Genomic DNA, 22,770 nt, shown 5'->3' with positions numbered 1-22,770 from the left:
TGTGCAACACACAAAGTAATGTATATCTTCAATCAATGAAGACATACATTCTAAGTGTGAATACATTAATGTGGAATTTGACTTCGGAGCGCCACGATAATTGTGCGCTGTGTCTGGGTCTAATACTTCCTATACGGTGGGTAACGCCACCACCAAACGTTCTATTTTGAAGTGTTTCACTCATGGCATTACCTTGCAATATCTTCACATTTGGTTTGGCTTCGAACTCAACATGTCTTCATGATTATCTTCACTACGTTGATTATATAGATGTATACATACTAGTGTTTTGTCCTCTACAGCATTCACTTATAGCTATGTCTTCTTGGTTGAATCTTTTGAACTAAGTGAATGTGATCGGACCCTAATCTCTCTATGCTTTCTATCTCAAATTCTATCTCTCCAAGTCATATGCATTCTATTGAAACTGTCGAATGTCTTCACTGCGTCCTTGTCAGCAGAAGATATAGAGACAACCATAAAGTCCATTTTCAATGCTCATTCCTCCACATAAAATCCGGAGAAGCAGGAACGACCGCCCGACAATCCAGGCATGCGTGGGACATGGAACAAACCCCAAATTTCCGCAAACAGGCCACACGTTCCTCAGATGCGAATCGCCAGGGGCACCTGTGTAATAGCACAGTGCCGCCCCTGTGCCTATAAATTCACACTTACCACGGTCATTATCTCCTTCTTCCACCCCTCGCACAAACCCTAGCGCCACCGCTAGCTCTCGACGACGCCGGCGACGAAGCGCTTCGCTGCCGCAACCTCTCCGACGCCGTCCTCACGCCGACCGCGGACATCGTTCTCTCCGCCGTCGCCGTAGGTGTCTTCCGTCGCCAAGTTAGGGCACGGAGGACTGAACTGCTCGGCATCATCTCCCACTTCCGTCTAGCAGTTCCAAGTGTGGTAAATAAAACTTCTTTTTACAGCCCCTTTTGATCTCATGGTTCTGTCACTTTCTACCATAAGAAGTTTATCTTCACACAAGTTAGATCTCTCAATCTGCATCTCATAACATGCCTAGTATATTCACTTGTGCTTCATGAAGTAGTTAGATTCCTCACTTGTACTAATCTGTGGGTTCGTACAAATCTGGAACCAACTTCTTATCTATGAGTGAATGTCTTCGCACGATGAGGTCAATGTCCTCTAAACTGATTAATCTTCAAAACCTTCTGAGAATGCATATGACCTCTTCCCCTTCCGTCGCACCTTAATGTTGTCACAGGTACATGTCCGTGGGAGAATCCTTCGGTTCTCATAGTCTGCATTCATTTGCAGAATTCCTACAACATCACATAAATTCTCCTGAAGCCAGTTCTTGTTGGTCCAGCAAAAGAAAGCCTTTGAAGCCTTTGAAAGTTTTGAAGCCTTTCAAGTTAAAGTTTATGGCTTCAGAAGCAGCAGCAAGGAAGGGGGGCAGACAGCGACATGAAGGAACTTCCAAAGATCTGCCTGAAGACCTGGCAGAAATGTATAAAACAGATCCTGAAGAGAATTATGGGCAGCGCAAGACCCGAATCCAATGGATTCGACGCTATTGGGCTGAACAATGGTTCAAATACCGCTTCACAACCCAAGAGTATGCTGAGAAAAGTGCCATCAAAAGACCGTGAGGAGACATCTTATACAAAAACCTTGTACCCAGGTCCAGAGATGAAGCTATTGCCCAAAGCTTCTATCCATGCATGGTTCGTGGGCCACAGCCTGATGATGCACATCCGTCGTCACTACTCTGGTGTCATGACGACAATCTATTCAAGCGCAACTTCCAGTTTGCCCAACAATCAGCGAAGTAGAACAAGAAGAAGTTGGGGTTAGACTTCAACCCTGGTCCCTCAGCACCAAGGGCAGATGGCACACGCTACGCAGAACCCAATATCATCGGTCCGTATGCCAATCTTGAGGGCCTCATCACCCGCATCTTAGTCCAAGGGACTGCCGTGAATGACCCTCCAGCTGACTCTGAGTCTGATGAAGCTCCTGCTGTACCGAAGCCAAAGCAGTCGAAGAAGCCAAAAGCTCAAAGCCAGCCCCTTCATAAAAAATCTCAAGGGCGAAGCCATTGGCAATTGCACCTCCTGAAGACAGTGTGCAGTCTGAAGACGTATCCCGCGTCTCCAAGCCCCAGAAGGCCCAGGTGCCTCAGCCACACACCGGCAAAGAGCTCACAGCTGCTGCCATTCTGCGCAGTGAAGCCATTGATCTGTCAAGTGATGAAGATCTTGGAGATGACGCTCTAGAGCAGCTCATCAAGAGCAAAGAAGAAGCTGAAATCTTCAACAATTTGCCTCTCTTTGATGTCGCCATCATCCACAACTTCATCGACAAATGGTTTGCCACACCAAACATCAGCTTCGAAGATCTGCAGCTGCCTATTGGCCTCAGCGTCGCCTTCCAAGGCGTAATTGCTTCAGAACTTGCCATTGCCCAGCGCATTGTTGAACTGAAGCAGAAAATTGATCATGAAAAGGCTCAGTTCAAGAAGAATATGGCCAAGCTCAGCGTGCAAGAAGTGAAGAGCTTCAAGACCATGTTGCATGAGCTCAAGGAAAATTTTCTGAAGAAGCATGCAGAAGCTCAGGGCTCACGTGAGCGGATGAAGTCTCTGGCTGAAAGATGTGTACAAGCCTACAATGAGGCTGAGAAGCGCAAGGCACTTGGGCGTCCTGGCATCGACCCCAAGATGGCCGCGAAGAAGAGGAAGAAGCCTGCTATGGCTGAACCAGAGGCACCTAGGCAAGAAGCAGTTCCAATTGTCTTCCCAACTGCAACGACTAGCTCGAAGCCAAAGAGCCGGTCAATAGCTTCAGAGCTCAAGAAGACAAGAACTGCTGAGGCTGAAGCCAGGAAGAGGAAAAGCTCTGAAGCCTCTCCTACTGCCCCCAGCAAGAAGAAGCGAAAGATCAAAAAATCTCGGGCTGCTCCCACAGAGCCCTTGATAGTTGAACCTATCTCTATGGTTCACCCCAACGCAGAACGACAACTGACAGTTCATGAGCCTGCTTCCACAGAGGCTCCTGAAGCTGAAGACATACCAGCAGCCGACCCCATTGCTGCTGAAGACATTGGTCATTAGGACAATGTACAAGATGATGCAGCCCTTCCTCAGTATGAACAAAGCGAGCTCATCAGCATTGGTCGTCCTCTGACGCCAATTGCACAAGATGTGTCATGGGCGGATCACCCTCAAGAGGAAGAAGACAATGAGGCCCAGCCCACTCCAACCCCACAGGCGTCGTCTGCATTCTGCGGGCTTCGCAAAGGTCCAAGGCCTCAAGTCTATGCTGAAGACATTCCGGCTGCATCAGCCGCAGAAGACGCACCACAAGAGCCTACTCCTATGCTCCACCAAGAAGCAGTTCTCCAGGAGAACGTGCTTGTGAATGACCCTCCAGCTAGTCAAGCGGAGGCTGAAAATGTTGAGGCTGCCACAACCAACACTGAAACCAATGTGGAGCCCTCCCCACCAAAAGCTTCAGCAGACAGCGAAGCTACTGATCCAGACACTTCTATTCCCGAGTCTGCTGCAGGTCCTCAATTTGATTACCATGTTGAGCACATGCCTCATGTCCAGAAGCCAGTCCCAAGGCTGCCAAGGTTCCCAGGTCCTGCATCAGCACCTGGCTCCTTTGACATCAATAGCTTCAAGGTAGACAATACGTTCTTCAACATCTCCAAGAACCCCTATTCAAGGGAAAGGATTTCATCAGATAGGTTCTGGAGCTATCCTCAGCGCAGCTACTATTCATGCATCCTATACAACCAAGGTCGCATCTTCCCGCACAAGCGCCTTGATGTTGAAGCCATTGCTGGTCTGCCCTACTTAGAGGAAGCGCTGGATTGCTTCAAGCAAGTGGATCTGCTGCAGTTTATAACTGATGAAGAGCACTGGAATGAAGAGATTCTGTTGCAATTCTATGCCACCCTACACATCAAAGGATACAATAGAGATCCTAAGACTTGGGCCCTGGAGTGGATGACCGGCAATGTCCATCACGAAGCCAATGCATTCGATATCATTGAGCTCACCGGCCTGCCCACTCCTGGCAAACTCTTTGAGGAAGGCTGTCCACTACACACTGAAGCTCTTGAGAGCATATTCCAAAGGCCTGAACCAAATATGAGTCAGATGCTCTCCATGATGAAGCCATTGCCCCACGATGCTCCTTATCCAACAGAGTTCTTTGTTGAAGACTTTGAGTACCTGCCCAGAACCATCTATCACATTATCCAGCGGACTCTCTGGCCTATTAAAGGACACTCTCCAAATGCCAAGATCGAGGGTGCAATGAAGACTCTGATATTCTGTATCCTTCATGGCAAATGTTTCAACACACAGGATTTCTTCATAGCCAACTCGCTACATCAGGCTCAGATCTGTTTGGTTTAAAGTTCTATGCTCCTTGGGTAATGAGACTGATCAAGCTTCACTCTGCGATCTCATATCAGCCCACAGCCCGCAACCATCGGATCTTCTTGCCAGATGTGGATACCTCTGCTGAAGCTATATATCCTGAGCCTGCCAAGCAACCTTTGAGTCTTCAGAATGCAGAACACCAGAGATTCACTCAAAACGATGAAGGTGTTGAAGCCATCTCCAGGGTGTATCCTTTGGCTGGCACTACACGTGCGCCACACCCTGCTTCAACTGAAGCCACTGATAGTGCAACTGCTTCCAGACCCAAGAAGCGTGCTCGTGTTCTCAATAACCGAGAGCTTCTTGTGGCCCTTCATCAAAAACAAGATAGGCATCACGACTGGCTAACGCATCAGATGAAAAGCCTCTTGGTGGATGTTAATCGTCTTCGAAATCTTGCCACCAAGAATGCTTTCGTCACTCATGAAACCTGTCGTCGTACATGGAAAGGGCTATCAATGATGTGTACTGAAGCTAAACTTGAAGAGGATGGCTTCACTGAGCGATTCAAGTTTGACACCACACCTCCTAGAAGGGCTGTGATGCGCAACACACCATCACTTGAAGACTCTGAGTTTTCTTCATCTGCTGCCACAGTCACTGCCAGAATCATTGATGAAGAAGACGATGCTACATCACCACCACCCGCTTCAGCACCTCCAAGCTCTTCTGCACCGCCAAACACCTCCAATGACCCTGCTGCTCCTGGGAACGAGTAGACACTCTATGTCTTCAAACCTTTTTGGTCCTTGCTGACAAAAGGGGGAGAAGCATATGGGTTGATAGTCTTCAAGCGAGTCCATATGGGCGGGTGCTTTATGTTTTGCTATATTTTGCTTCGTGCTTATAACTCTTGTTTTTGCTTCATTTGGTTCTTTGAGTTGTAACACTAAAACTCGATGGTCGTCTGCTACTTGTTTGCCACCCTGTTTGCAAAGATAAATTCCGCATGTGCGACGATAAATTCCGCACTTATCTCATTCTGCAGACGTCCATTTTCCATTATGCATGTCATTATCTTCATATACTTTCACATGCATAGTGGATTGTCATCATAAGCTGAATTGGATCTCCACAAGTACAACCTGCCATGTGCATTTGCATTCCAAAAGCAAATTAACTTATATGCACATCTTCAGGGGGAGCCCTTGAAACTTATGAAGACAATTCCTTATCCTTTACAATTTCACAGACTATATTCCCCGTTGAAAACTTCAACTAGTTTGTCATCAATCACCAAAAAGGGGGAGATTGTAAGTGCATCTAGTGCCACCCCTAGTTGGTTTTGGAGTATTGACGACAAACCTAGTTGAGGGACTAATGTGTTTGTGAGAATTGCAGGATAACACAGGTAGAAGTCCCTCATTGATTCGGTTTTACTACCAGAGATGACCCCTAAAAATGTATGAAGACATTGAAGCCAAAGGTGGTATATGAAGATATTCACATTGAAGACTATGACAAAAGAAGACACATTATGAAGCCTATGGAGCTCGAAGACTTAGATCTTTCGTAGTTCTTTTTCTTTTGTGTTGAGTCATAGGAACCACCGTACTGTTAAGTGGGGTCCAGGAGAACCAGTCAGAATGACTGAAGTGGTGCCTAAACCAAAAACCTATGTCTTCGAGTGAAGACAATGAGAGCGAATCTTGTCTAGAGCCGGACAAGTCAGCTTTGCTTGTAGCCCAAGTAAAGTTGCCATGAGAGTTTGAAATCTGACCGTTGAGACACGTGTCAGTTCCTTAGTGACCCAGGGTCATTTCGGACAAATCAGGTCGGGTTGCCAAGTGGCTATAAATAGCCCACCCCCTACAACCATAAACGGTTGGCTGCTCATATTTTAGTGCACGGCTTTTGTCGTTTGAGAGCAACCCACCTCGAAGCCTTTGAGAGAAAATTCCTAGCGAGGAGAAAAGCCCTAACCACCCAGAGCCAGAGAACATTGGGCATCACTTAAGTCTCCTTGTCTGTGTGATCTGAAGACTTATTACACTTGAGGACTGTGAATCCTTCAGACGGTTAGGCGTCGCGTTCAGAGCATCCAAGAGACATTGTGGATTGCCAGTGAACGAAGTCTGTGAAGGTTTGGGAGTCTACCTTGAAGACTTACCAGAGTGATTGGGCGAGGACTATGTGACCTTAGCTCAAGGAGAATACGGTGAGGACTTGGTGTCCTGAGCTGCGTGTTCAGGACTGGGTGTCCGGGACTGTGTGTCCTGAGGTTTAAATACCTAGCCGCTCCAACCAGACGTACAGTTGTCACAGCAACTGGAACTGGTCCAACACATCATTGTCTTCAACGAGTCACCGGTTTCATCTTCACTTCCTTTTTCTTACTGTTACTCATTGTGAAGCCATTGCATGCTTGCTATATCTTTTGTCTTCACAACGTGAATGTATGATCTGTTTGGCTTCATAACTTCTTCCTACCTGATCCTTATTACACTGCAGCTGTTTGTCTTTGTGCTTTCACTCTATTGAATACTTGACCATGGCTTGCCTAGTGTAATCTAACTTCCGCTGCATAGTAATAGGCAAAATCTTCGCTGTTTGTCTTCATAACTCCCATGTTTTGAAGACTTTCATAAAAATCGGCTATTCACCCCCCTCTAGTCGATATAACGCACTTTCAGCATCACCTGCCACTCCGGCGTGGCAGGACGTGCAGTACGCCACTCCGCCGCCCTTCGACGCGGACATGTTCGACGACGCCGACAACCCAGACGCCGTCCATCGCTTTCGCCGCGTGGACGACGTGCTCGGAGAGGGCGCGGCTGGTGCTGGGAGAACCGAGCAACTGCTCTTGCTGTCCAAAGGCGAGCCCGCGATGTTCGCGGAGGCCGAACCACATGCAGCATGGCGAGCTGCGATGAAGGAAGAGATGAGTTGTATCGAGTCTAACAGGACATGGTCCCTGTGTGATCTACCCACAGGTCACCGCCCCATCAGGCTGAAATGGGTCTTCAAGGAGAAGCGCAACGCCACCGGCGAGGTGATCAAGCACAAGGCTTGCCTCGTGGCAAAGGGCTTTGTGCAGCGCGCCGGCATCGACTTCGAGGAAGTGTTCACGCCGGTCGCGCGCCTCGACTCTGTGCGGCTACTGCTCGCCGTAGCAGCACAGGAGAACTGGGAAGTGCACCACCTCGACGTCAAGTCTGCCTTCCTCAACGGCGATCTTGAGGAGGAAGTCTACGTGGCGCAGCCCCCGGGGTTCGAGCTCGCCGGCAAAACAAGCAAGGTGCTTCGGTTGCACAAGGCGCTCTATGGACTGCGCCAAGCACCTCGGGCGTGGTACGCGAAGCTCGATGGCAGCCTCAACGCTCTCGGCTTCGAGAAGTGCCCGTCCGAGCATGAGGTCTACACACGGACTGGTGTGGGTGGTCGTCTCCTCGTCGGCGTGTACGTGGACGATCTCATCATCACTGGTGCGTCCGCGGCGGCGATCACCGAGTTCAAACAGGAGATGATGACGCTCTTCAAGTGAGCGATCTGGGATTGCTCAACTACTACTTGGGCATAGAAGTGGACCAGAGGCCTGGGCTGATCACCATCACGCAGTCCTCGTACGCCGGCAAGCTTCTGGAGAAGGCCGGCATGGACGACTGCCACCCCGTGGCCACACCAATGCAGCCACGCCTCAAGCTCAGCCGGAAGGGGACCGAGGAGCCCGTTGACGCCACGCACTTCAGGAGTGTGGTGGGCAGTCTCCGCTACCTCACCCACACGCGACCTGACATCACCTACGCTGTTGGGTATGTTAGCAGGTTCATGGAGGCGCCGACGAGCGAGCACTGGGGCGCCGTCAAGCAATTGCTGAGATACATCGCCGGCACATGTCAGCTGGGATGCTGCTACGCTCGGCAGGAACGAGGCGCGGAACTCGTCGGGTACAGCGACTCAGACCTGGGCGGGGACGTGGATGATCGCAAGAGCACCAACGGCACCATCTTCTTCCTCGGAGGCAGCCCGGTGTCGTGGCAATCAGCCAAGCAAAATATCGTCGTGTTTTCCTCATGCGAGGCGGAGTATGTCACTGCAGCAGGAGCTGCGTGTCAGGGCATCTGGCTCAGGCGACTGCTCGGAGAGCTGCTCGGGCGCGTCGACGGCGCCACCAAACTCTGCATAGACAACAAGTCAGCGATAGCACTGAGCAAGAACCCTGTCTTCCATGACAGGAGCAAACACATCGAGCTACGCTACCACTTCATCAGGCAGTGCGTCGACGACAGCAGCATTGATGTTCTGTACGTCCGCACAAGTGACCAGCTTGCTGACATTCTCACCAAGGCGCTCGGACGGATCCATTTCCAAGAGATGCGTGATCGGGTGGGAATCGTCAGATGCAAGCAAACCTAGCTTAGGGGGAGTTTGTTGCACAATAAGCTAGTTGTTGCTAGCAGTCTAGCGTCAGAGTAGTTGTTTTTCTTCAATTAAAAGTTCAGTTAGCATGTTTCATCTGTTTCGTCAGGTTAGTTAGATGCCAGCTCCCACGAGACGCGGTCTGTGTGATCCGTGGACAATTTGTAGGCGTCGTGGACCAGTTGCTCGATCGTGGGATGGCACGATTCAGTAGGAGCGCTGGAGCCGCGGCATAATCGTTTTCTGTTAAGGAATAAAAGGGGAGGAAAGCTGAAAAGCAGCAGGCATTACGCTGCACAAAACTCTCCAGTGTTCAACTAACTAGCGAATACAGAGAGAGAGGCGACAACGAGGAGGAGGAGGAAGAATTGATAAAACTAGAAAACAACCAGTTGAAGATTAATAACACGCCAAAAATTATGTAGTGATCGGATCTCAGAAATTCGTGTAAGGGGCAAATCTAGATTGGACTAGCTCTCACTAAAACTGAAAAAAAAACCCAGAGGAGTTCAGGCTTCGGACTCTTTTCTTAGTACAATTCCAATGTAAATAGACTGATGTGCCCTCTATCCCTAAATACCTAGCCCCACTATTGATGTTTGTTGCATGATGATGAAGGCGCGTCATGCAAATCGTTCGAGCCCTTGATGAAGTATAGCTTAACCATATGCGGCTGTTTGATCAACTTTCACCCTTTGGAAAAGGGACTTCAGTTTTGTAATCATTGCTATCTTATAGTCCCACCAATTGTGACGAATATGTGTCTCTTCTCCTTTCCCATTACATCCATGCTAAATTCCTCCAATATGTTTCTCTTGCCTCCGATGGAGAGGTTCCTGGCCACGGTCACAAGCTTCTCTATACGGAATCAGATGCTGCTCCTCATGGTTCATTGATTGTGAGGGGTTCGCTTGCAGTTCCTAATCTACAAGATTGCAAGAAAAAATTGGATGGCATTGGCAAACTCATTACCGCTGCCAACCGTGGCACTTTGGTCAAATTGGTCATCATTGCTCAAAGCTATTTACCACCTTATTCCTCTTATCCTGCCAAATGAGACGACCAAAATCATTACCAAGCTTGAACGGTATTTTCTCCAGGTGGCGACAGATGAGGTCTCGGGGAGATGCAAAGTGAAGTGGGAAATAGTATTCCACCCGACTGCACTTGGGGGATTGGAATTCTTAACTTCGACAATTTTGCAAGAGCACTTCGGCTCCAATGGTTGTGCTTAGAATGGACCGAGGCCATCTATGGCTTGAGTGGGCTTGGGAATCCAGTGCAACGTCGAGGACATGAACCTTTTCTACAAGTGCACTACTGTTACTGCTCGAGATGGAAGCAAGACCAGATTTTGGCATACACCATGGCTCAATGGTGCAAAACTAAAGGATATCACCCCCTCAGATCGAGTTGTCCAAACTCAAGAATGATGGGATATGTAAGATTTACATCACCCGGGTTTATATCTAGCCATGGGCCGGGCCGGGCCGGGCTTGGGCCAGGCCTAAAAAATCCCATGGCAGAAAACTGAGGCCCAGGCCCTCCCAGGCCCTACCATCAGGCCTACTTTTCAAGCCCAAACCCGGCCCATCTGGTAAAAAGCCCTGAAAAGCCCTTAGGGCTTAGGGCCGTGGGCTGGGCCTCTTCCTTAAAATGTCAATATGCTAAGCCCAAGCCCGCCCAAGCCCTGCTGGTGGGCTCAAAACTCAGGCCCAAGCCCGACCCAGGGTCAAGCCCATTGAGCCTAGGCCCTGGATTTTAGGGCCGGGCCTGGGTGGGCCGACAGGGCTGGGCCTGAGATGGCCAGGACTACCCGGGTTCAACACAAGTCACCTAATGGAATTCTACTCCCTTTAGGGACTTTTCTGTGATGTGCACTTAAGCGAGAAGGCGTCTGATTCTATAACATCACATGTGATCCCTTCCAGAGTTTACTCCTCTGGTTCAATTATAAAAAAAAGTTAGACGATCCATTGCGATGCTCACATCGTGGGAAATTTCAAATGAGAGGAATGCTTGGGTATTTAGGTATATTTATACCTTGCCAACATCAAGCGGAAGGCTATGTGTTGGGAATCATCGGCGGTAAACATTTGAGATCGATCATGGCGTGATAGTAGTTCCTTATGTGTATTTCCACCCTCAGGCGGGCATTGTAATCCTAAATCGCCTTCTTAATCAATGAAATGAGGCAAAATCTGTTCCTCATGTTTAAAAAAACCATCTGCCTCCGCCCATGGCCTGTGCCCTTCACCACCAGGACGCTCCGCCTCGTTCATTGCTTCTGTCAGCGGCCTGTCGTCCACCTTAGTATGTTTACTTGCCACAAAAATGCCACCGCCGTAGAGGATCGCCACAACTAGAGGTCCACAAAGGTATTGCTATCCAACACCACTAAAAGTAGGACTAATGTTCTAACTCCAGTGCAAATATTCTTCCTCTACTTAAAATCAAATATAACTATCATCGCTGAAAGAATTCCTCTTTTCTTTCCATGTCCTCTCTCACTATGGTAGTTTATGCCTGCTAGGTGCTTGATGGAATTCCTAGACATGCATTTTTGAGGAAGGTATGACAAATAATCCAGGTGAAGTGATTAATTGATGATATTCACCTGATGTCCCTTCCCGGAGTAGATATAAGTTCTTTCTTAGCATGCTAGAGAAGAGATGACTCGTGATGGGAAAACCAACACACTCATAGAGTGACTCGTTACTGATGTTGGGGAAACCATTATGACTCCAAAAAAAATTCACATTTTCTTTTAAAAAATATGTGTGAGTTTTAAATTTGTTCATGTTTTTTTATAGATTTAGAAAAACGCTCATCAAATAAGAAACGGAAAACAAAAGGAAAGAGCCGAAGAGAACCAGGTTAAAAGGAAAAATACAAGAGAAAAAAACAAAAGGAGAAAAACAAGGATAGAAAAAGAATCAGGAATCTATGGAACTTGTGCGCACCCATTGTCGTAGTTGGGCCGGCCAACCCGGTCATCCATCCTGCTTGCACGTTGTAGGTTCTATCCTTCCCGACGAGCAAAGAATAGCATTTTTTTGGAATATACCTACTTGAAATATATAAACGTTTGCAAAGCAAAAATTTAGTATTGTAGGACAAGCCAACCCAATAGGGTGTATGCTTGAACTTTGAAATAGGCTATGGTGTAGCTCAGTAGCTCAAAACAAAAAGGTAAAAAAAAGATAAACCCAAGCACCCTGCTACCTTCGGCCATGTTGTCATCGTCGTCATTGTCGCGAATTTTGGTGTTGCTAATCTACCAGTTCTTAGTTTCTTTCGTATTCTCTCTGTCCAAAAAAAACTTGTCCCAAGTTTGTCCCTTAAATGGATGTATTTAGGATTAACTTGATGCTAGATACATCCATTTGAGGGACAAGCTTTCTCGAACGAAGGGAGTACCTTTTTTCCTTCTGATTTTTGTTTTTCTTCTTTTTTTTAAAAAAATGAACATTTTCTAAAAAAATATGATTTTTTAAATAAATCCATTTTTTTAGAAAAGGAGGATGACCCCTGGCCTCTGCATCTGGTTGATGCATACGGCCACTTTATTAATTATTATCACAAAACCTTACAAAGTCATACAACAGCAAGATTAAAGTCACCGTTTAAGCAACATCTGTCGCTACACCTATCCAAATGATGAAGGGGCGCAGATAGTCTGGGCCTAATACCAAACAGACATCGCAGCCAAACCTAAACATCTAAGACCTGAGGTCCCAACCAGGACGCCTGCCGGATATGGGGCACCTACCAGTCCGGCGCACTCCTCAACCAGGACGCCTGCCGGGTATGAGGCCGCCGCAGCCACCTGCCACAAATCCATCTTCAGAGTTGTACTATTGCATGTACTGTGCCAGGTCTTTCTGCCATCGACGCCACCACGACGCCCGACAGCGTCGTCCTCCTGCGCGAGTCCATCCTCCCACAGCGAACTCCGAATCTGCACTGCGCCACGCCGTCAAGATCTGTCGCCATCAATGTGTAGGATGAAGCACCGCTCCACCAAAGAACCCGTCCACTGGTCCCTCGATCACGTGTGTACCTCCAAAAATGACGCCCCCAAGGGAGGAACGACACCAGAGCGCCGCCGTCATCCGATCATCCGATTTAGGGTTCCCCCAGAGGTAGCAGAGAGTGGCCTTGAACTTCTCCACGGCGATGCCTTCAAGAAGGGAACGACGCAGATAGCGCCGCCACCGCCGGCCTTAGCAGAAGACGAAGGCAAGTTTTCACCCAGATCAGTTCGAAGGAATCCAACTCTCGTGCACGGGCCGCCGTCACCACCAGCACCACCAGGCAGACCCTGGAGTACCGGCAATCAGCGAGCCACCGGCACCACCGCATCCAGATCGCCGGCCACGCCGGGCCGCCGCCATCCCCCACGCCGTCCGGTTCAGAGACGGAGCTGCCGACCACACATAGGGACCGCCGCCGCCTGCACATGCCGGAGCGCCGCCGAGATCCCAGCGCCCGCCACCGCTTGCCGAAGCCAACCGCCGCCCGAGCACTGGCGCCACCGTGGAGCCATCAGATCGGGGAGGGAGACGTCGCGCGCCGACCACCCTCGCGGACCCCGTCGCACGCCCGAGCGCCGGCGCCACCGCGACGCCATCAGATCGGGAGGAGGAAGAGCCCGCGCCTCGCCGCCCCGCGCAAACCACGCCGTCGCCATCGCCGCAGCGCCACCAAAGGGGAGCCCCGCAGATCCACCGGCGACACGACCTGCCGCCGAGCCGAGTGCCGCCGCGAGGGCCGGCCGTCCCGCGCCGCCCAGGAGCCTCGCGAGGAGGGAGGAAGCCCCGCCGCCGCCGGCGCACGCGCGGGCTTTGCCCGGTGGCGTCCCCTGGCGGTGGCGAGGGAGAAGGAAGGCGAAGGAAGGGAGCGGCGGCGACGATCTAGGGTTCCACCCGGGCCGCTCGCGGGAGCGGCACGGGGTGGATATTTTTAAATTTCAAGAACACTTTAAAAATTATGATCATTTAAAAAATCCAAAGAGAATTTTGAAACAATTCATGAAATCCTTTAAATATTTATTTACATATTTTTCAAAAAGAGAATATTTTTAATATTCATGAATATAATTTGAACTTCTTAAACATTTTCTGTGTTCATTCTTCTAAATTCGTGCCTTTTTAATCTATGAATTAGGAAACACGCGACACGTGTGTATGTTGCGAAGTCGTCGATGACATCACTTACAGAATCTGCACAGCGCGGGTGTGATTTGCATGGTGGATCAATGGTTGGCCGTCCGTCGCCCCGCAGCATGTTCTTGCGCTAGCTATACGTTACAGACAAAGTTTTCGAAAAACATAAAAAAATGGGCTAAAAAACTGGTTCCACTACAAAAACCGGCCGAAACCGGTTAGCTCCTGTGAGTGGAATAGAACGACTGGGCGAAGAATAGACGCGCCCGAACCACGCACGCTTGAACTTTGAAAGCCGTCGACCATCTGCCTGCCCTCTGCGCAGCCCAGTGGCTCAAAAAAAAAAAAAAAACTAAACCCTAGCACCCCGGTTCCTTCGGAGATGCCGTCGCCGTCGCCGTCGCGGCCGCCGGTGCTGCCAATCTCGGAGCACGAGGACGAGATCGTGGCCGCCGTGGAGGCGAACCCGGTGATCGTGGTCATCGGCGAGACCGGCTCCGGCAAGAGCACCCAGCTCTCCCAGATCCTCCACCGTCGAGGCTACACCCGCCGCGGTGCTATTGCGGTCACCCAGCCCCGCCGTGTCGCGGCCGTCTCCGTCTCCAGGTGCTCCCCTCTCTCCCAAGCGTGCGCGCATAGTTCAATTTGCTAGAGTGTGGGCTAGTTGCGTGGGAGGTAGGCGCCAGGGAGGCAGGGAGCATATGGTTCTACTTCCTGATCTATCATGCTACCATTTTTGTCTTCCTTGTGGGCTGCGAGGGTGCATTTAGGTCAATTGGCTGGATTGGGAGGAGGATGCAATCGAATCGATTGTGTATCAAGAACTATGTATGGGTCTATATGCCCGTGGAGATACCAAACTCTGATATATTACAAATTACAATAGGAACATAATGCTCGACTGGAGTATCATTTTGTTGCACAGAAAATACATTAAGAGCATAAACACCTAGAAGGAACTGCCCTGTATGATACCTGGAATGCCGAGAGTAACTTCAATTATTTTCAGGAGGGTGGCACAAGAGCTCGGTGTCTCCATTGGGGAAGAAGTTGGTTATGCTATTCGGTTTGAAGACCGAACTTCAGAAAAGACTAAGATCAAGTAAGCTTCAGAAAGATTGAATTCTCTTGTAACTTAAGCATGTCCTGAGTTCTTGGATTGAATATTTTGAATCAATTCGTAGGTACCTCACAGATGGTGTTCTTCTGCGGGAAAGCCTTTCAAATCCTGAGTTGAAGCAATACTCAGTAATTATCTTGGACGAAGCTCATGAACGTAGCTTGAACACGTATGGTCATCTTTATGTTACACAGATTTACAGGAATCTTTATCAAAATTTAGAGTGTTTTTAATCAAGTTTTATTGAAGTACAGTTTGCCAAGCTCTAGCATAAATGCATAGCACAATAGAGTAAGAACTTTGAAGCTATCAAACTAGTAGGATGACCAAATACTGTTATTTCGGCATCTCTTATCATATCGTGTATTGAGTTTGAACATATGTAACCTATACTAGCAATTTGGCTTCTCTGTCCAATTTATAATCTGAGTTGTGAACTTGGGTTAAAATGAACTTTGTACTATCCTATTTGATGCCTTCTTTCTCGACTAGTAGGAATTTACTGCACAGTACATACCAAATAATTAATTGACCACTCACTAATATATGTTTTCAAATACTCCTCTGTCCTATACTAATTGACGCTCAAATAGATGTATCTAGACATATTTCGGTGCTAGATACATCCGTTTGAGCGCAAATTAATATGGGACGGAGGAAGTAATATATAACAGTAACACATTACCTAAATTGTAATTTTCTCTAGTACATGCTTACTTGGTTACTCTTTAGATGAGATGGCCTCTGACTGCAAACATAAAGTAACTTCTAGCTCTTGGATGCATATGTTGATGTTGTACCGAAGTAGAGTTACTTGGGTTGTAGGGGTGAGAGGCTCTAGGGAAAGTTTACCACTGGCATGCTATTGCTGCTTTGATAATACTCCCTCCGTCCCATAATGTAAGAAGTTTTTTGACACTAGTGTAGTGTCAAAAAACGTCTTACATTATGGGACGGGGGGAGTAGAAGGTAATCGGAAGACTGGCAATTTAAACATTAGGGTAACAACTGAAAGAGGGAGCACATGGATTAGGATAGCAGCTGGAAGAGGGACCAGCTTGCAGTCACACTTAAATACTTAATGCTGATAATCACATATTCACACTCGTTGTTCTGCATGAGTTGATACTATTCTATCTTTACCCCGACTTTCTGCAGCATAGCTCAACAGATTCAAAAGTCACATGAGAGAATAACAAATTGGATTCAAACTTCCAATAACATACTCATCAGGACCAGCTATCTGGTTGTGGGAACCTGTGAATGTAATCTAGCTACCATAGTCTTGAAATGATGCTATTTTCTTCCTTTGTTTTAGTGTGCTTACTTGGTTACTCTTTAGATGAGATGGCCTCTGACTGCAAACATAAAGTAACTTCTAGCTCTTGGATGCATATGTTGATGTTGTACCGAAGTAGAGTTACTTGGGTTGTAGGGGTGAGAGGCTCTAGGGAAAGTTTACCACTGGCATGCTATTGCTGCTTTGATAATACTCCCTCCGTCCCATAATGTAAGAAGTTTTTTGACACTAGTGTAGTGTCAAAAAACGTCTTACATTATGGGACGGGGGGAGTAGAAGGTAATCGGAAGACTGGCAATTTAAACATTAGGGTAACAACTGAAAGAGGGAGCACATGGATTAGGATAGCAGCTGGAAGAGGGACCAGCTTGCAGTCACACTTAAATACTTAATGCTGATAATCACATATTCACACTCGTTCTTCTGCATGAGTTGATACTATTCTATCTTTACCCCGACTTTCTGCAGCATAGCTCAACAGATTCAAAAGTCACATGAGAGAATAACAAATTGGATTCAAACTTCCAATAACATACTCATCAGGACCAGCTATCTGGTTGTGGGAACCTGTGAATGTAATCTAGCTACCATAGTCTTGAAATGATGCTATTTTCTTCCTTTGTTTTAGTGTGGCGTTGATTGTGAACTTATCTGTAGTGGCTCATTTTGATGTTTTTTTTGGTTACAGTGATATCCTTTTAGGTTTAATGAAAAGATTGATCAAACATCGAGCTTCAGATTTGAAAGTTCTCATCACTTCGGCGACTCTCGATGGTTTGAAAGTGTCAAATTTCTTCTCTGGATGTCCTGTGTTGAACATCCCTGGAACTATATTCCCTGTGGAGAAGTTTTACAGCACAGATCGTCCAACAAATTATATTGAATCTTCTCTCAGAACAGCTATAGGTATGGATAATTTTTTGTTTGTGTAACTATTGCAGTTATAAACTTTTACAATAGAATGCCAATATTTTTTTGGTGCTTCCTAAGTAGGCAAATAGCTATATGTATTCATCACTTTTCCATTACATCAATCAGAAATTGATTCATTGTCAGCAGACCTAAGATTTTGATCTAATGTCGTGAATGTACAAGAGGGCATTTGGATTTATAGTGGTATGCGGGTAACAGGTCAGTACCCCTTGAGTTGCTGTTGGATACTGCGTTGGTCAAATTGGCTGGTAGAGACGAAAGTGTGTAGGGGCAGAGCCATTTCCTTTTATTATTTTAAGACTTCAAGGCACTTGGTCGTAATACAAAAATGCAGTTAACTCTATCATTCTAACAGAAAAGCACAATTTGCAAGTCCAACTGAATCCAAGTGCAGCTAACAAACTTCTGTTGTTTAGGTTTCTAGCTCTAGAAACCGCAGTGAGAGTAGGCTTGTTTCCATTCGTTTTCTCTGTTTCTAGGTAGATACCGCTGTGAGATTTTTGTGTGCCAGTCTGCAGTGGCGGCTGTCTTGTATGGACTCAGTGCTCTCTTCTTAAAGATAAGATGTGCAAAGCTTTTGCATGTTCTCTGAAATAGACCATTTTTTCACTTTGGCTGTTTCTACTTATTTCATGTGTTTATCAAGAATATCCATTTGAGCCATTTGAGCCACTTTGTTTATCAAGAATATCCCTGCAAATTGGCTTAACTTTAACCACTGTGGAGAAGTTTATCAAGAATATCCATTTGAGCCATTAATGTATGCATATCGTACATCATTTCATGTGTTTTTATATAATATACTATCCAACAAAGGGCTCTTATTATTTGGAAAAGGTAAAGAAAATAAAATGTTTGCTCTCATGAGGATTTGATAATCTAGGATGACTCCATCCCTTTCATAGTTGTTCGTCTGATTTTGACATATCCATTGGTGATTGGTTCAACATCTGATGAGAATATTCCCTTAAGTAGTAGCACTTTGTCCCTGATGAGTAGGTCCTGTACACCCCACCAAACACTAGGATACCCACATATCCTAGACCACTGACAAACCCCCTCCCCGCTGTTGATTCTGCCACTGTACTGGCTGCAATTTGCCTCCCTTGTCGTCTTGTTGCCATCGTGTGGCTGTCACTGTCTTTGATGTAAAGGGAGGTGGTGGTGTGAGTTGCTATGTCAAAAAGATCAGCCTTGGGAGGGTCATGTACTACTGGTTTCTGGGTCATTCCCTTGGCTCTTATCCATTTGACACTATTAAAAATTTGAAGGGCATTGACATGAAGGCGTATACAAACTACAGGTTTGCCAGCTAACTGCCTGCATGCCTTTTGGTGGCATGGAAATTATTTCATGCATGCATAAATATGATCAGAGAGTAATGTTTATATTGTATGACTAATTATTGGTGGAAACTAACATCGATTATAGGGAAGTCATTTAATTATGTCTTTAGGCTTGTTTAAAGTTTTGGCCCTGATGATTTATATAATTGTTGGAGATCTTATTTTCGGTAATAATACCCATAGATTTTTCTCCAACAGATATACATGTTAAGGAAGCTCCTGGGGATGTATTAATATTTATGACAGGAAAGGTCAGTATCTCAAAATTGGCCACTGTTTATGCTCTCATTATCTTATATGCAACTTGAAGGACATTATGTGGTCTTTGACACTAAGGAAAGACCTTGACCTGTTTCTTAGCTGATTTAATTGCAGTTTATATTAGTTTGTCCTCTTTTCTTGCATTGTTAGTGTATCTATATCTATATATACCTACTAATAATGTCATTAGTGCTTCTGCCCGTCCGCCATCAATAATTTTGCAAAAAAGTCCCTGTGTTTTTTGGTATTCAATAATACCGAGAGTCCCAGTTTGTCCTTAAGGTTTTAAGACAATTACTTGAGATGGTTTTACTGCCTACTACCACTTGGCCCTAATTTGTGACCAAATTACACATTATTCTTATAAGAGAACAAAATATTCAGAAAATATTTTCTCTTGATTATCTTACCTGATTCCTTTTTGAATTTTGATACTGTATTTTATTCCTCCCATCTAGAGTGACTGATAATTTTAATTTTGGAATACCTGTAGAACTTTCATATGTTGTCATTGATATGGTTTTAAAATGTCTGGGAGTATTTTTGCATAACTGAAGGGGCAATGTGTTGGATGCAGAACCCTTACTATTGTTTTGTCATACTTATACAAACTTGTTGGTATCCTTTTCAGGATGACATCGACAAGATGGTGTCAAAATTGGAGGAAAGAATTCAAAATCTTGAGGAAGGATCTTGTATGGATGCTCTTGTCCTACCACTCCATGGTTCTTTGCCACCTGAACAGCAGGCAATCAGTTAATCTCCCGTTGCATATTTTCTTCCTTAATCTTTTACCCCAAAACTTTCCACATATCCATCTCATGAATGCTAGCTTGCTCTCAGTTTTTATTTCGAAATCTTAGGGTGTGCTCTTTTCCCAGCACATGTGTAGCTACAAATCACTTTAAAAAGGTCCCAACTCCCAATTACAAAAATTTCATGGTATGTTTTTTATTTAAAATTTAGCAATTAGGTTCATAGAATTTAAGTTTGACTTTTTTTGCGGTCTACTTGAAGTACTTTGAAATTCACAGTGCACTCGCATAATCTGAAATGAAGCAATATTTATCGCATAAATTCTCTCTTTACTTTAGCCTGTACTTTTTCTAGTTGAGGATGAGCAGCTGGTTTTCTGCATGAATAGTTGAATCCTATAATTTACATCAAGTTTTACTATTTGTAGCATTTCAATAAAACTTTCTGGTATGTGTCAGTTACAAGCCTCCTGAATACCTTACTGGAACATATAATGTCAATCCATCTGAAAACCATATGGTCCTGTAGTAAGGTCTTCTGAATATTTTTTTTCCGAGCACATCGATCACTCCAAATCACATAAAGACTTTCAACTAAGAGGAATATCATGACATGTTCTTTTTTTTTAAGAATTTAGCTATAAGTTCCTGGAACTTAAGTTTGAGTTTTTTTGGGGTCTGTACGAAGTACTTTAAAACCGACAATTTGACAAAAGTTTGATTTATTTCATAAAGTTTTCCTAGTGTTGCTAATAAAAATTGTATACTATGAGAAGCTGATTCGTCTTTCACTCATGATCATATGCTTTTAGAATGTTGCATTGCCTTGCTTTGCAATTGTTTCTTAGCGATCAATTATTGCTACTTGATAGTGTATTTTGTTTTGTGAACCTTTCTGTTGTTATCTTTGAGCTATCACATTCCTACAATATTACCTATTTAAGGTTTTGTGTTAACTATGCACATGATCTTGCTCTCTTACCTCTTTGCTTAGCAGCATCCATTTGTTTTATGTATGTTTGGTTTGATTTCACTTTGGTCGTAAGCATTTGATACCTATAGAATTCTTGCTGATCTGTTGAGTTTTATTTATAGGTTCGGGTATTCTCTCCAGCACCTCCAAATTGTCGACGGTTCATTGTTGCAACAAATGTAGCTGAAACTTCGTTAACTGTAGATGGTGTTGTGTAAGCAAGCAAACATTATCAGTTAAAGTGCACATACGTCCAGTTTCCATTTCCATACTCTTGTTTTTATATTTAATTTTGATTACTGAAATGTTGTGTTTCTAAATTAGGGAATCTATATCGACTTCGCGGTTTTCTAGAAAATAATCAATCAAATACCATATTTTTTACGGACTAGTGTATCACTACATCCTGTTTATCTCCGACACTAGCTTACTTGAATTTTGTAGAAGATTGATTTGTAAAATGTAGATGGCATACTTTTGCCTGTTACGCCATGAATTTCCATCTAACTTACACAACTTTCATTTGACAGCGCTAGTTATATGTGTGAATTCATGATTCATGCATTGTATTGCATCCTGAGGTGTTAGTGTTATGGTTAATAAATTATATATATCACCAAGATAAACATTAAAGCTGTCTTATGCCTGCAGGAGTTGTTAAGAACTGATGTGATCCAGTTATCAACTTCAGTATATATTAATGATTTTAATCGATAACGAATTATCTGTATTATAATCACAGTGTTACTTTGGATGAATGAGATGCTTTTGATTTGTTTTTTTTCCTCATGCTAAAATGCTGATGCAGCAGCAACTACCCAACTGAAACCGGACTATTAAAATTTGCAATATTTTCTGTATATAGCTGAGTACTCAAATGTCCTGCAATTTTGATATTCCCGGAGAGGCATTTTATTAATAGTGCTATATCTTATTTCACCAGGTTTGTTGTTGATTGTGGTTATGTAAAGCAACGCCAGTATAATCCATCAACTGGAATGTATTCACTTGATGTAGTTGAGATTAGCAGGTAAATAGTAATGGGATATGCACTCTGGTTGTCTGTCTGCATCTTATCCAGACTCCTTTCATTCACAGATGTCTAGCTACTGTCTCAATTTTTTTGTCTAGCTTTAATACACACAATATGAATCACTGATTTTTTTCATGAATTACTAGAGTGCAAGCTGACCAGCGAGCTGGACGAGCTGGAAGAACTCGACCTGGCAAGTGTTATAGATTATACCCAAGTTCCATCTACCAAAAGGAGTTTCTCGAGGCTACAATTCCAGAAATTCAACGAACCTCCCTTGCTGGAAGTGTTCTGTATCTGAAATCATTAAATCTTCCTGATATCGACATTCTAAAGTTTGATTTCCTCGACCCACCATCACGTAAGATAAGATTCAGAATCTTTTATTCATAATAATCCTTCTGCGCTCACTTCGTAAAACTTCTTTTCATCTAATTAAGTACTATGTGTGGTAACCTAAGCAGCTGCGGGCTGGTCTTTGTTCAGGCATGTCATAACTTAGTCACCTTTCTTGCGCTGCTGGGTCCAGCCTTGACTATAGAATTTAGTGTGCTGCATCATGCTTGGTCAGCCCAATGACACTAGTTTTGTGGTGCACGAGCCTAACAGGAACGCCAATATAGAAGTTCTTAAAAAAAGTGATTGCGCATAGGTCAGTTAGATGCTGTTTGCATTTGCCATTTTTTATCATCAGTTTATAATATTGCATTTCCTGAAATTGCGTACCACTGTCATTAGCTGCTCACTGTCACTTGTCAGGAATCTGTGACTTCAAAGACCCTCATGGAAACCCCCATTATTTTTGTCCGTAGTGATCCAGGTGGATAAAATTTAGGATTATCTTCTCTGTCTCCTTATTAATGGACCAATGCTTATGACCTGCAGGTGAATCATTAGAAGATGCTTTGAGGCAGTTATACCTCATTGATGCAATTGATGAAAGTGGGCAAATAACAGATGTTGGACGCCTTATGGCAGGTATAAGTTTGAGCATGAAATCAATTGTTATTCAAACCTATCTTGAATGATGTCTGTAGGAAAATTGCTATTATACCAAACGGCAAGCAGCTCTGGGTGGCTGGGTTTTGTGTGT

General features: G+C 45.2%; 1 protein-coding gene across 1 annotated transcript in view; it reads left to right on the top strand.

Moving 5' to 3' along the window:
- The first annotated feature begins 14,262 nt into the window (after positions 1–14,262).
- LOC119286673 (probable pre-mRNA-splicing factor ATP-dependent RNA helicase DEAH4) overlaps positions 14,263–22,770 on the top strand; it is a 13,739-nt gene continuing 5,231 nt past the window's right edge. The window contains exons 1-10 of the mRNA XM_037566096.1: positions 14,263–14,562; positions 14,966–15,058; positions 15,141–15,245; positions 17,065–17,282; positions 18,854–18,906; positions 19,548–19,664; positions 20,767–20,858; positions 21,588–21,674; positions 21,824–22,038; positions 22,563–22,655. Of these exons, the coding sequence (XP_037421993.1) occupies positions 14,339–14,562; positions 14,966–15,058; positions 15,141–15,245; positions 17,065–17,282; positions 18,854–18,906; positions 19,548–19,664; positions 20,767–20,858; positions 21,588–21,674; positions 21,824–22,038; positions 22,563–22,655 (1,297 nt within the window). The 5' untranslated portion in view covers positions 14,263–14,338. The remainder of the gene's footprint in view (positions 14,563–14,965; positions 15,059–15,140; positions 15,246–17,064; positions 17,283–18,853; positions 18,907–19,547; positions 19,665–20,766; positions 20,859–21,587; positions 21,675–21,823; positions 22,039–22,562; positions 22,656–22,770) is intronic.

The sequence above is a fragment of the Triticum dicoccoides genome, chromosome 4A (genome assembly GCF_002162155.2).
Source record: "Triticum dicoccoides isolate Atlit2015 ecotype Zavitan chromosome 4A, WEW_v2.0, whole genome shotgun sequence".
Taxonomy (NCBI): domain Eukaryota; kingdom Viridiplantae; phylum Streptophyta; class Magnoliopsida; order Poales; family Poaceae; genus Triticum; species Triticum dicoccoides.
Note: the sequence above shows the minus strand (reverse complement) of the source record. Positions and strands in the feature narration are given on the sequence as shown.